Source organism: Epinephelus fuscoguttatus, linkage group LG3 (assembly GCF_011397635.1).
Source record: "Epinephelus fuscoguttatus linkage group LG3, E.fuscoguttatus.final_Chr_v1".
NCBI classification, from domain to species: domain Eukaryota; kingdom Metazoa; phylum Chordata; class Actinopteri; order Perciformes; family Serranidae; genus Epinephelus; species Epinephelus fuscoguttatus.
The window spans coordinates 43,886,296-43,901,058 of record NC_064754.1 but is presented as its reverse complement, the minus strand read 5'-3'; the positions used below and the strand labels follow the sequence as shown (position 1 = coordinate 43,901,058).

General features: G+C 41.7%; 1 protein-coding gene across 1 annotated transcript; it reads right to left on the bottom strand.

The window, feature by feature from the left end:
- Positions 1-351: 351 nt before the first annotated feature.
- On the bottom strand, positions 352-14,536 carry LOC125886566 (E3 ubiquitin/ISG15 ligase TRIM25-like). The gene is made up of 9 exons (XM_049572874.1): positions 14,445-14,536; positions 13,681-14,293; positions 12,494-12,589; positions 12,094-12,327; positions 11,196-11,364; positions 10,843-10,908; positions 2,682-2,867; positions 2,171-2,311; positions 352-1,161 (listed from the first exon to the last, which is right to left on the bottom strand). Exons 2-9 carry the CDS (start codon positions 14,272-14,274, stop codon positions 1,016-1,018), a joined length of 1,632 nt encoding a protein of 543 aa, XP_049428831.1. The 5' UTR covers positions 14,275-14,293; positions 14,445-14,536; the 3' UTR covers positions 352-1,015.
- Between the last annotated feature and the right edge of the window lie 227 nt (positions 14,537-14,763).

The window sequence follows — 14,763 nt, the reverse complement described above, 5'->3', positions numbered from 1 at the left end:
GACATGACTTAGTTTTTTTTGTTTGTTTTTTGTTTGTTTTTTTAATTCCCAATTCAAACCTGTCAGTTTATTATTATTCATTAAATCTTGGCAGATACAGAACAGTATTTATATAGACTTAGTGTATCAAGGCAAATTTCACTGTATTGTGTGCACCAAATGCTTTCATTATTAATTAATGTATATTTGAATATGCTTACTTTTTTGCAGCCCAATATCTGTTTAAAAAAAACCCCAAAAGGCTGATGAGAATGTGCAGAAAACATATTTTCACTTTGACCACAATATGATCCCAAGAGGAAGCCTTATGTAGCCTCGACTAAACAGGAATGAAAATACAAATTAACTGTGTCTGGGAAAGAATGAGCTTTTATTGGAAACAATCATGTAAAACATAGCTGTTTACAAAAATGATAAAGAGGGTTTGGTGAAATTATTTCTACAGGTGAGAAAAATGGATTGTGATTGAACTGAATGTAAAGAAGCGATCTTTTGAATTTGAAGACATTCCCATAAATATTTTCATATATAAGCCACATGTCTCTGTGTTTTCATTTGATAAATTATAAATTATATACAGAATTTGTGGGGGGAAAAACTGCTGTTATAATCCCTGGTCAGAGATCACAGCAGTCATGTGCTCCTGTTGCTTCGAACACATCACACTGACATATCAATGGATGTGTTAATCATTTACCAATGTAACAAATACTGTGCTCAAGTTGTTGAGAAATGTGGTCATTTCAAAGCACCTGCTACCACACTCAATCATTTACGTAAATATGTCCTGTAAAAACATACAATATATATATATCCATTATGACTATTATTTAAAGTAATGCAAATAAGTGTCAAAGGCAGACTTTGTGTATGTATGTGTGTATGCTGTTTATTTAACCAGCAGGACTGTGCTATTCTCTATCATGTGACTGGCTGATAGGCTCCCTTTTTATGATGCACAAGTCTAATATAGTGCCTCAAACCAGGATTGCAGAAGCAAATACATGGACTGTGTTTACTTATTTTTATGAGGCCTTGGGTGGGGCTTTGTTGATTTCTCTGATGACGGGTGGCTTCTGGGTTTGTCTTTCTTCTTAAAATCAGATCCTTTCCCACTTTGGGTATTCTCTCCTGAAGCATTCGGGGGCCCTTTGTCTTGTTCTGAAGGAAAAAAATACATACAAGTTTCTTTAGTAGTTTTTAGATATCTTGTGTGCTGAAATTAAACTGAATTCTGTCAAGCTGTAGTACAGCAATGAGAACGCCTGAATTTGTAATTATTACTGAAAATTAGTGTTATCTAAAGTTCAACTCGCTAAAAGCCTTCAGAGTTTGCCAACATCTTGGCACCCAGGTAATTTAGGCAGTGCAGGTCTGTCTCCTGCAGACATTTCAGAGACGGATATCTCAAGGCCAAGTAAAACCAAACTCTCTGTAAGGTTTCATACCACCAGAAGGAAGTATGAGAATGTGTTTTTCTGTAATTTGGGTGAACTAACCCTTTAAGCTTAAAATACAGCTGAATCATGTTCATATCATATGGAAGCCCTTTTACAAGTTTCTGAGTTGTAAGTGTACGTGTTCACTGGGCCACCACCTTTATAGTAAATACTGATAACAGCTGGCATTAGAAAAAAATCCACACCCAATTCAAACAACTATGACAGCATGTTAAGTCGAAATGAGAAGAGTCTGCCAGTGGTTTGTGGACTACAGAGATTCCACAGTGTGGTATGCAGCGCATATGACCATTTTCGACCTCAAGGTCCTTATCAGGATGTTGTTGTTTTATTTTTGTTTTGTTTTGTTTTTCTTGCGTCGTGATGAAGACCATAGGGTCATAACTGGTTGGTGTTTTAATGTAATAAGCCATGTATTTGCATAAAGGCGTTTTAACTTAATTTGAGTGCATTTGTTCCTGCTCCACGTATGAGTGCCTGAAGTTCATTTTTTCTCCCCATGTGTTGACCAAGAGCTTCATATGAAAAGACAGTCCTCAAGCACACCACTACCTCAGACTCCTTAAACTGTATCATGTTTGAAAATAAGAGAGGTCAGTGGTCAGGTACAGAAAAAGCTGCACCAAGAGATGGTTGGAATTTTTTGTTTTGGTCACAAACTTGAGCATACATTTGTGAAAAGTCATTACAAAAATGTACTTCTCTCATACCTTTGTTTTTGACTGTGTGGCTTCTGTTGGATGCTTCTCCAGTCTTCTTCGGGATCCCTTTATGACCTGGCTTGCAGATGATTTTCTTCTCTTTCTTTTCTGATATGGTTGTCTTAGTTTTTCCTTGACATTTCTGGGGATCTGATATTTTATTTATGAAAGGTAGTTGTTATATTTTATTGTGAATTGTGTGTTTACATTCTGTCATTTGATTGGTTGTTGGGCTGTTGATTGGCCTTCTAGTTGTGCAATTAATTCATGCCTATCCCTTCAGATACATCACTGGATACATGGTATATTAAAACAATGTGTAGAATATTCAATTATAGCATCTTTGAAAGGATTCTGCTGGAGTTTTAGAGGAAAAGTGATACAATCACAGTGGAGAGTGATGTAGTCTAAGTGTTGCTGACATCCCATTGTTTCATCTCAGTGTCTTTTTTTCTTATACTATAATGATTAATATAACAATTTGATATTATGTATGATTGTACATTTATGTCCGACTTACTTGTCTTTTGTCCTGTAAATCGAGGACCCCTGTAGACGCCTGGTGGATGGTGCTGGGGTAGATTCCAGCCTGCCTGTGACCCTATATAAACAGGTACAGGAATGGGCTGGAATAATGGCTGGACTGGTGGACATCCTGGACTGTGGGAACTGGGCATGTTTTTCTGCTCTGGAGGCTCTGGTACTTCTGAAACAGAGAGGATGAAATGAGAAGACATTTTTTGCACCCATAAGTGTTTATCACACTAAAGAGTTGTGTGTTACAGAATGCTCATCTAATTGTTGTATTATTAAACAGGAAGTTTCAGTTCTTGATTAAGACTGTCTAAGCCACATTTGAAATACTGTATAAACACAAAGCTGTGACCACATTACAGTTTCAGTAGTACTGCGCCAATTAGTCACCTGTTGTCACATAAGATGCAGAGCTAAAAGGGGGAACCACCAACTGCAGCCTGACTAATTCATCATCCGCCAGGACAAGAACAGTCGGAAGTATGCAACGCTGTCATTGAATAAATGCACAACCCGCCTCAAGGTTGTATGCACTTATGGGTCAAGTTGCACTTACAGTTTACATCCATGTCTGTGAAAGCATTAATGGTTCAGAGACCTCCCACCACATTTAGAGTTTCTATTTTAGGAGCTGGATCCTTCATTAGAAGCGCTGTTGAAATATATTTATCGTTTGGTTAATCATTGCTCCACACTCTTGCAGCACAGGGCATACTCTGGGCACAGACAGAGCAGCAGAACGTCAGGTGCAGCGAAAGTTATACTTAATTGTATATTGTGCTGGGTCTAAAAGTTTGCCTCTGCAGCAGCTGCTCCTCTCATCCATCAATCTGATCTGCTCAGCTCTGATTGGATCAACTGATGAATTATCTACCCTGCGACTCAAAACTTCACAAACTGCTGCCAAGGAAGAAACTGAACTCATGAAGTTCAGTCCAAGTGGATGTTTGTGCCAAATTTGATGAAACTCCCCCAGGGCCTTCTTGAGATATTGCATTTAGGAAAATGAGATGAATGCAAGATCACTGTGCCCTTGACCTTTAAACACCAAATTCTAATCAGTTCATCATTGAGTCCAAATTAACTTTGTGCCAAATCTGAAAAAATATCCTTAAAGGACAACTTTGGTATTTTTCAACCTGGGCTCTATTTCCCCATGTGTATGTGTGCGTATGATTCATGGGTACCACTCATTCTAAAATTGGTTCAGTATTGAGCCGCGAAACGAGCTAAAATGGTAATGGGGGCAAATGCGTCCTGTATAAAAGTGCTTTTTTTCGCCACTGACCGGTTCAGATCGCCAGTGCTATCTCTGTAGATAACATATTGTAGCGGCCCTGGGGCAGTGGTGAGTGTGAATGAGTGGAGTCAGCTGTCAGTCTGTGTTGGAGCAGAGAGGCTGAAGGCGTCCCCGCTCGGTATTGTAAATGAGTATGTGTGTGTGAAGTGTGTATTTTTTCGCCACTGACCGGTTCAGATCGCCAGTGCTATCTCTGTAAATAGCATGCTAACTTAGCCTTTCCCTTACCTCTGGGCTGTGTGATGTCACGAGCTCTGCTCCACTGTGTCTGTAGCTCTCTCTACTCGTGGGGCAGCCGTTTTCTTGAGGAAGAGGTGTTTCGGGATTGGATGTCTTCTCTTCTTCGGCTGGCAGTAGTCATCTTGGGAGAAGTGAGCACTGCAGACCCAATGGTCTGCAAGGCGCAGTGTCTGGAGAGGAGCGTTAGCATCCATTTGTAGCACAACTAGCCACAACTTCAGCATCTCGCCGTCCGACAAAGGCAGCCTGTGAAAGCTGTAACTTATGGGGTGTTGCGCGACATCCTGTTCTTGCGTTCAGGAAAAAGGCCCGTTTATTTGAGCACTCCAAAAACTCTGGTAACACTCCAGGGGGTAGCATGTAAAAGACTCCGTCCTCTGACTCTTCTAGTGTTACACACACTTCACACACACATACTCATTTACAATACCAAGCGGGGATGCCTTACGCCTTTCTGCTCCAACACTGACTGACAGCTGACTCCACTCATTCACAGTCACCACTGCCCCAGGGCCGCTACCATATGCTATCTACAGAGATAACACTGGCGATATGAACCGGTCAGTGGCGAAAAAAAGCACTTTTATACGGGACGCATTTGCCCCCATTACCGTTTTAGCTTGTTTCGCGGCTCAATATTGAACCAATTTTAGAACGAGTGGTACCCATGAATCATATGCACACATACACATGGTGAAATAGAGCCCAGGTTGAAAAAGACCGAAGTTGTCCTTTAAGGTATTTTTTTAAGATATTATGTTCACAAGAATGAGACAGACAAGGTTACAGTGAACTTTTACCACTAACATCTAATGAGTTCATCATTGAGTCCAAGTAGACACTTGTGGCAAATGTGAAAAATTCTTTCAAGGCACTTGAGATATCGCATTCACGTGAATGGGAAGGATGGACGGACAGAAGAACGGACAGACAACCTGAAAGCATCATGCCTTTGGCCATGGCCATCACCACTGCGGAAGCATGAACACAAGATGCCACGAAAGAAGCAATGAGATGTCTACAGAGATTTATGTTAGAGTAGCCAGGGACCCCACTGTATCCTGTCGTTCCCTTGGAGTCATTGCTGTCGCCCAATCCACCTGCCTTTTATCTCCACCCAAAATGGACAGCCCACACCAATGTTCTATGGTTAAGTTAAAAATGTAACTTCAGCTAGTTTGCATGTTTTTACTTGTATCCTATTATGCTCGCTTTTCTTTAGCTATGTTGTCTATCCAGCAATATTGTGTTTGTTAAAGTCTACCTTGGTCACTCATCAAGTAATCAGGCTACATTGTCACAAAAATAATATCGCTTGCAGTAGTTGCTGCTGGATACATGTGGTTATAATGTAAATGCAACATGATGAGAACTTTTTGTTTCATTCTTCTAATGTTAGGTATACTAGGGGAACTTCTCTGACCCCATGTTGCCACGGATTTGTAAAGCAGCTGGCACTTTACGTCTGTGTGTTGCTTGGCAACCATTTTGCCAAATGTCACATAAGAAGTACATTGCCTGGCAGAAAAATAATTACTTGTTATTGATAAATTACTACATTTTTTTGTTGTTATGTGGTTTTTTCAGGAGCAGCAGTAGTTAAGGAGGTACATACTGTACCACACATCATACACTGAGTGCAAATCAGTGTTTAACTGATGAACAGGTGTCACCTTGTATGGTAGCCTCAGCCACCAGTGTGTGAATGGGTGAATGTAGCATGTAAGAAACTGGAAGAATCTCGTTCAGTCTGGGAAGACAGTCTCAAAACGTATAAGAGGGCCCTCCACAATGCCAAAGCAAACTATTATAGCAGAAAATAAGAACAACCCCAGGTTTCTTTTCAGCACTGTGGCCAGGCTGACTGAGAGTCACAGCTCTATTGAGCTTTGTATTTCTTTAGCCCCTAGTAGTGATGATTTTATGAGCTTTTTTATTGACAAAATTCTAACTATTAGAGGCAAAATTCATGACCTCCTGTCCTCAAATGGAACCAATCTGCCCTCAAACACAGCTGTAAGGTAGGGCTGCAACTAACGATTATTTTCATTGTCGACTAATCTGTCGATTATTTCTTCGATTAGTCGACTAATCATTTCATTGAAAAATGTGTTAAAATGTTGAAAAATGTCGGTCTGTCTCTCCCAAACCCCAAAATTATTTGATCTAATGTCTTGTTTCATACTCACGCCAAAGGGTTTTAGTTCACCGTCATGGGAGAGTGTGTAAAGCTGCCAATATTTGAACATAAGAAGCTGCAATAAGAGTATTTTGAGGTACTTTTATAGTACTTTTCTATGAAAAATGACTCAAACCAATTAGTTGACTACTAAAATAGTCACTGATTATTTTTATAGTTGATTAGTCATCGATTAGTCGACTAATCGTTGCAGCCCTCCTGTAAGACCTAATATATATTTAGATAGCTTTTCCCCGATTTCTCTTCAACAGTTGATCTCAATGATTTCTTCATCTAAATCATCAACGTGTCTCTTAGACTCCATCCCAACTAGGCTACTTAAAGGGATAGTGCACCCAAAAATGAAAATTCAGCCATTATCTACTCACCCATATGCCGATGGAGGCCCCGGTGAAGTTTTAGAGTCCTCACATCCCTTGCGGAGATCGGCGGGGAGAGCGGCTAGCAAACCTAATGGCAGATGGCGCTCCAGACTAATGTCCAAGAACACAAAATTGAATCCACAAAGTATCTCCATACTGCTTATCCGTAGTGATCCCCGTGTGCTGCAGCCCCGACATAAAAAGTCGTAAAAAAAACGTCATATGAACTCTGTTTTTAGCCTTACTGTAGCATGTAGCTCTGACTGCTTCTCTGTGCTCCGTGCTCACGTGTGCGCGCTCAGGGTGATCGGTGATGCACGTCTCTGAAGAGCAGCAGTCTCGTCAGTACTGATGTCCAGATTCTCAAGGCATCGCCAATTCCCAGTCTGAGCAGCAAAGACTTTCCTCATCCGCTGGCATTGCTTTGCATTTGAAACAACTACACCACCAGGTTTCCAGTGCTCGACTCCGGTATTCTGCGGCTGGCTGAGGGTTAGGCTCATGAGCTGCGGCGGCTGCTTTGTCCAGTAGCCTGAGTTCCGTCCATATACTCGGGCTCAAACAAATACAGCTCAACAAAGAAATGCTGTTCCTCCTCAATTTCAAAGTCTTCAGACATGTTGGGCTGTCCTTTGCTAAAAGACTGTAGTGCAAATTATCTTTTACCTCTGTGGTTACGTTGTCTCCCCGTGCGGGGCACGTGTCACGTGATGTAAACACGGGTGAGCAAAGCTCATGCTTTCACTGGTCTCGCGCAGGCGCACACACGTGAGCACGGAGCACAGAGAAGCAGTCAGAGCTACAGGCTGCAGTGAGGCTAAAAACAGAGTTCATATGACGTTTTTCGAAACAACTTTTTATGTCGGGGCTTCAGGACACTGGGATCACTACAGATGAGCAGTATGGAGATACTTTGTGGATTCAATTTTGTGTTCTTGGATGTTAGTCTGGGGCGCCGTCCGCCATTAGGTGTGCTGGCCACTCCCCCCGCCCATCTCCGCAAGGGATGCAAGGACTCTAAAACTTCACCAGGGCCTCCATCGGCATATGGGTGAGTAGATAATGGCTGAATTTTCATTTTTGGGTGCACTATCCCTTTAAGGAAGTCTTACCTTTAGTTAATACTCACGTATTAGACATGATCAATATATCCTTATTAATAGGCTATGTACCACAGTCCTTTAAGGTAGCTGTAATTAAACCTCTCCTAAAAAAGCCCACCCTGGATCCAGAGGTGTTAGCCAACTATACATCGATTTCTAATCTTCCCTTCCTTTCAAAGATCCTTGAGAAAGTAGTCGCAGACCAGCTGTGGGACTTTCTCCATGATAATAATTTATTTGAGGAATTTCAGTCAGGATTTAGAGTGCATCATAGCACTAATTAAAATTACAAATGACCTTCTGATTGCTTCAGACAAAGGACTTGTCTCTGTACTTGTTTTATTAGATCTTAGTGCAGCAATTGACACAATTGACCATCAAATTCTGCTACAGAGACTTGAACATTTAATTGGCCTAAAAGGCTCTGCACTAAGCTGGTTTAAATCTTATTCATCTGATCGTTTTCAGTTCGTTCATATTCATGATGATCTCTATGTACTAAAATTTGTTTTGGAGTTCCACAAGGTTCTGTGCTCGGACCAATCCTATTCATTCTATATATGCTTCCCTTAGGTAACATCATTAGAAGTCACTTCCATTTCCATTGCTATGCGGATGATACACAATTGTATTTATTGATAAAGCCAGAAGAAACAGATCAACTAACTTAACTTCAAACATGCCTTAAAGACATAAAAACCTGGATGAGCTCCAATTTCCTGATGTTAAATTCAGACAAAACTGAAGTTATTGTTCTTAGCCCCAAACACCTCAGAAATTCTTTATCTGATGACATAGTTTCTCTAAATGGCATTGCTCTGGCCTCTAGCACTACTGTAAGAAACCTCGGAATAATTTTTGACCAAGATTTGTCTTTTAACTCCCCTTTAAAACAAACCTCACAGACTGCGTTTTTTCATCTGCGTAATATTGTGAATTTTAGGCCTATCCTGTCCCAAAAAGATGCAGAAAAATTTGCCCACGCTTTTATTACCTCTAGGCTGGATTACTGTAATTCCATATGATCAGGTAGCTCAAATAAGTCTTTGAAAACTCTCCAACTAATCCAGAACGCAGCGGCACGTGTGCTGACAGGAACTAAGAAACAAGATCACATTTCTCGTGTTTTAGCTTCTCTGCACTGGCTCCCTGTAAAATCCAAAATTGAATTTAAAATCCTACTCCTAACTTACAAAGCTCTAAATGGTCAGGCTCTGTCATATCTTAGAGAGCTCATAGTGCCTTATTATCCCACCAGAATACTGCGCTCTGAGAATGCAGGGTTGCTCATGGTCCCTAAAGTCTCCAAAAGTAGATTAGGAGCCAGAGCCTTCAGCTATCAGGCTCCTCTCCTGTGGAATCATCTTCCTGTTACGGTCCGGGAGGCAGACACCGTCTCCACATTTAAGACTAGACTTAAGACTTTCCTCTTTGATAAAGCTTACAGTTAGGGCTGGCTCAGGCTTGCCTTGTACCGGCCCCTAGTTAGGCTGACTGAGGCCTAGTCTGCCAGGGGACCTCCTATAATACACCAAGCACCTTCTTTCCTTCTCTCTCTCTCTCTCTCTCTCTCTCTCCTTTGCTAACACTCATGTCCTGTTACTGCGTCTCGCTAACTTGGCTCTATTTCATGTCACTAACTTCTCCGGAGCCTTTGTGCTCCACTGTCTGGTAGGTTAACTTACATCACAGCGGTGCCTGTATAGTGTGACGTGTGTGGTTGTGCTGCTGCGGTGGTCCTGTCTGATGCCTCCTGCTGCTGCTGTTATCATTAGTCATACTTCTACTGTTATTATACACATATGATTATTGTCACATACATATACTATCATATACTAATATATACAAACAGCATATTGTACCACAATAGCCGTAATTATTATTATAATATTATTACTTAAATTGATGTTGTTGTAAGCTACTGTCATTTATGTCTGTCCTGCATCTTTCTCTGTCTCTGTCTCGCTTCATCTATCATTTTGTATACGGATTACTGTTTATTTATCATGTTGATCTGTTCTGTACAACATCTATTGCACGTCTGTCCATCCTGGAAGAGGGATCCCTCCTCAGTTGCTCTCCCTGAGGTTTATATATAATATATATATATATATATATATATATATATATATATAATGTTAGTGGTGTGACAGGGACAGGTAAATCAAAGGAGGTAACGGATGCTGTTAACCCTGTGTCCTCTGTTGCAAGAACCAACTAAGAAGTTATAAAATGGTTCAATATGAAATTTGACACACACACACACACACACACACACACACACACACACACACACACACACACACAAAAACACAACAGCTACAGGAAGCTCTTCCCAGTGACAGCTGCAGTTGAGTCCATTGCTTGCATCATCAGAGAGACCTCTCTGTCAGGGATGACACCAATATACCTCGACCAGTCAACAGCAGACTCAAAAGATACGGTGATGTACATGCCTTATTAAGTGTTAAATTGCTATACATTCTGACAGCCATTACTGATAGCTTAGTGTTTGGTCAGTAACATGGGTCTCACAGTCTCGTCATTCATACAGAAGATAAATATGTGGAATCCTCTCTCCTGATTGATTCAAGTGGAATGGGATGCCAGAAATGTCAAAAACACATGTATTAAGGCAATTTAAGTAACCCATTTACATTTTTAAGAAACCTAATCTGAAGCTTAAATCTGCTAACTGCCAACGTTCTCCCTGATAACACCCCTTAGTTCTAAAGTCACTGTAAACCACAGCTTCAAGTGGTTTGTTGCTTAAATCAAAACTTCAGGGATTCAGTATGTCCACTTCATGCACATATTGATGAGCAAAGATCAAGTATTATTTTTCTGTGAATTCAAAGCTACCAGTGCAGATACATGTGTGACTGTTTATATACATATGAGCAGATATTTTATTATAGGTACTTTCATCAAGATGAACATACCAGATACCGGCTGAGATCCAGTACTTTCAGTACTTGCAGGTCCTGAGACAGGAACTGCTTTTTCATCTGTGAATGGTAAATGAACTGCAGTTAGAACATCCCAGGTACAATGATTGCAAAAGGGGAAGCTTTTTTTATACTAAGAATGTTAAACAATTATCCCACCACCACAAAACAGAACAACTATCATAGTTGTAATTAATTTCCAGTCTTTCCCCACATGACACAAACTTACGAGATGCAACAATTCCAGTGTTAAGTTCTGCAACAAAACTTGACACTGCTAACATTCTAATTTAATAATACATTTCCAACTGTAAAATCTCTCACTAAAAATATCACAGTACATCCACCTTGTTTAAGCATCAGTAGTCTGGCCTCAACAGGCTGTTTAAGGATCTCTGCCAGATGCTCCCTCAGCGCAGCAGCAAAGGTCTGTGTTGCTGTCACCTTCTTGGAGTCCAGGGTGATTCGAGGCACGTGAGCATCAAACTTTACAGCCTTAGGCAAGTCAAATGAAGCCTGTGACGAATAAGGGAAAATATACCTGTTGATGGGATGTGGTTTTTTCCAAGTCATGAAAGACATGGCTGTAGTATGTGTAGGGTTTAGCAGCATACACTGTTCTCTTCATTGGATAGCTCCATTGGATTTGTTAAAAATTATTATTATTTAAAAGATGGAAAAACAAGGAATACCTGTGATACTACTATTTTACCACCCAAGCTGATGTATCCATGTTGCATATTCAATTTGAACAACTGTCCAAAAACCCAAAGACATTTAATTTACTCTCATACTATATCACAGAGAAAAGCATCAAATACTCACATCTGACAAGCTGAAACCAGCAAATGTTAATTTTTGCTTTAAAATGACTTAAATTATATATCTTTTGACTAAATGTTTGCCAATGAATTGACAAACAGCTGCAGCTGTAGTGGAAAGTCTATATATTTGCTTCACTATAAACTGTATTGGCTGAAACATGGCATGCACCCAAATAACATACAGGCCAGTTCCTCTCTCGCCTCAGCCATTCCATCTTAGGTTTGCATAAAGAGGGGCGCCTTTAATAAAACACTGTAATATTCCAAGTGCTTACAATATTGAGACCACTTTCCTCATTTTAATTGGAATCTCTCTCTCTCTGTTCAGTCTATTTAGTCTCATTTGTCTTTTGGCTAAATCTCAATACCCCACCCTTAACTCCTCCCCTATTTCATTTTCCTGTGACAGTTTTCATCCCACCTGTAGGAAGGCCAGGGTTTGGGACTGACTCAGCAGACTGTTGACATCTGCACGGGCTTTTGCCATCTTCTCAGTATTCTCAATCAACCTCTTCATGAGGTCCTGAAGTTTAGTCTGGCTGTTCTCAAGCTCGTGGTCCACCTCATATTGGGCCTCACGTTCTTCTTGGGCCAACATATCCCGCATCTGCTGATACACAGCTGCCAATGCTGTCTTCCTTTTGGTTGCTGTGTCCTGAACCAAGATCATGACAGGAGCCGTACAATAAGTAATTAAAGGAACATGTAAATAGATCAACAAACTGATGTAATTGCTGTCACATTTTCCTCTCTAGATTTATCACCAATTCATTTGTTTCCAATTGTTGCAAAAATCTGGAAAAGTTACAGATAAAATTTACCTTCAGCTTGCTCTGCATGTCATTCATTTGAAACAGAACAGTCTCAGTTTTCTCTATCTTCCCGTCCAGTAAGCCCAACTTGTCCCTGAGGTCAGACTATGAAGACAGATATGGAGCACAGCTTCAGTACACAGAGGACTACATTGTGTTTGGTAGAGACCCTGCTCACCACAGCCTCACTGGAAGGCCTAGAGCACAATGCAAACAATGCTTTTACAACTGCATGCACTTCCTGCAAGTCCTGTGACCTATTCTTTAAATGGCAGCACCTTCTTACAATTACTACAGAGGCAGAGAACGGTCATTCTCCCAATTACTTCTCAATGACGTTACCTGAAAATTATTAATCAATTATTTCAAAAGTGTGTCTTTAGTACCATATTCAGTGGTGTAGTGGTAGTTGATTAGGTGAGTGTACTCCTAGGTAGATGAGTAGGGTTCTAAGGAGGAAGTGGGTATACTCTCCAACTTTTTTTTTGTCTGATAGGTGAGTATACTGTAAACGGCCAGAAAAAGTCGTAGGTATACCCCGTATATCAATGTAAACCCTCTACTACACCATTGCCATTACCATTTGATACAATCATTCTTTCATTCATCCATCTTCTAACCGCTTCATCCTCTTGAGGGTCGCGGAGGGGCTGGAGCCTATCCCAGCTGACATTGGGCGAGAGGCAGGGTACACCCTGGACAGGTCGCCAGACTATCACAGGGCTGACACATAGAGACAGACAACCATTCACGCTCACATTCACACCTATGGACAATTAACCTAGTCCAATTAACCTAGTCCCCAATCTGCATGTCTTTGGACTGTGGGAGGAAGCCGGAGTGCCCGAGAGAACCCACGCTGACACAGCTGACACACATGCTTTATTCCACCTAATGTTCATATATTTTAGCCTGATTTGGTTGTAAATATTTTTTAGTATAACACCATGATGGTCAATATGAGAATTTATCAGCAGTCAGGTAAAAGTAATTTGAAAACCTTGCCATAGGAGCCAGCAGCTAACTCAGCTTAGCACAAAGACAGTACAATCAGGAAAAACAACATTCCTGGCTTTGCCTTGTGTAGGCTAACCAGTCCTGCCTATCCGCAACTTTTAATGCTTATTATATGTAGCCTATTTATAGAGAGGAAATGTAGTGAGACTCCTGTCGAGTGAATATTCACACACACACACCTCTATCAGGTTCCTCTGCTCCTCAGGAGACACGAAGGTACAGCCTTTGTGGACTTGCTGGAGGCAGAGGCTGCAGATCGGACGGCCATGTTGGCTGCAGAACAGCTCCATCAGCTTGTGGTGGTCCGGGCAGATCCGCTCCGACAGGTCGCCCACAGGTTCACTCAGCTGGTGGAGGCGAAATATTGGGTTTTCCCGGTGAGGCCGCAGGTGCTCGTCACAGAAAGAGGCCATGCAGGTGAGGCAGGTTTTGGACGCCTCTGCCTCCATACACGTATCACAGCGTAGAACATCCTTTTTCTCGGCTTTGCTCTCCTCCACCACCTGGCCGGCCTCGCTCCTGCTTGTCATGCTGATGGTCTCAACGACGGTGCTGAGAACCGTGTTTTTCTTCAGCTCCGGTTTGGTGGAGAAGATAGTGAGACACTGAGGACAGCTGTAGGAGTCCTTCCAGGTGGCCAGGAGACAGTCCTGACAGAAGTTGTGTCCGCAGGGGATGGTCACCGGACAGTCAAAGGTACTCAGACAGATGCTGCAGGTCAGCTCATCCTCCAGACTCATCAGAGAAAACTGACTCTCGCTCAGTTCGGCCATGATGAGTCTTCAGACCAGGCTGTGAGGGAGAAACGAAACTTAACTTGAAAACGTAATCCCTATGCCCCTCCTGTGTCCTCACTGAAAACCAAGTCCCATTACTCGTTAGAATAACGTTCAAACACAACTTTAACGCAGCTGAACTATCAACATACAATCCAACTCCTCACCTTATTTTCCTTATAGTGATAAATGTAGACAGCACACAGACTATTTATCTATACAGGACTTCTGCCACACAAGCTTTGTCCTAGAACAGCTAACCGCAGCTCAATGGCCTCAATTAAGGCAGTAACTGTTTGTGTTTCTGTGTGTAGCCTATGTGTGTGTGTGAGTGTAAGTGTGTCGCAGGCCCATGCAGACAGAACCCAGGTGGTGCTCAAGCCCCTACCCCCTCAAGCCCCTCTAACCGCTTCATCCTCTTGAGGGTCGCGGGGGGGGCTTGAGCCTATCCCAGCTACATCGGGCGAGAGGCAGGGTACACCCTGG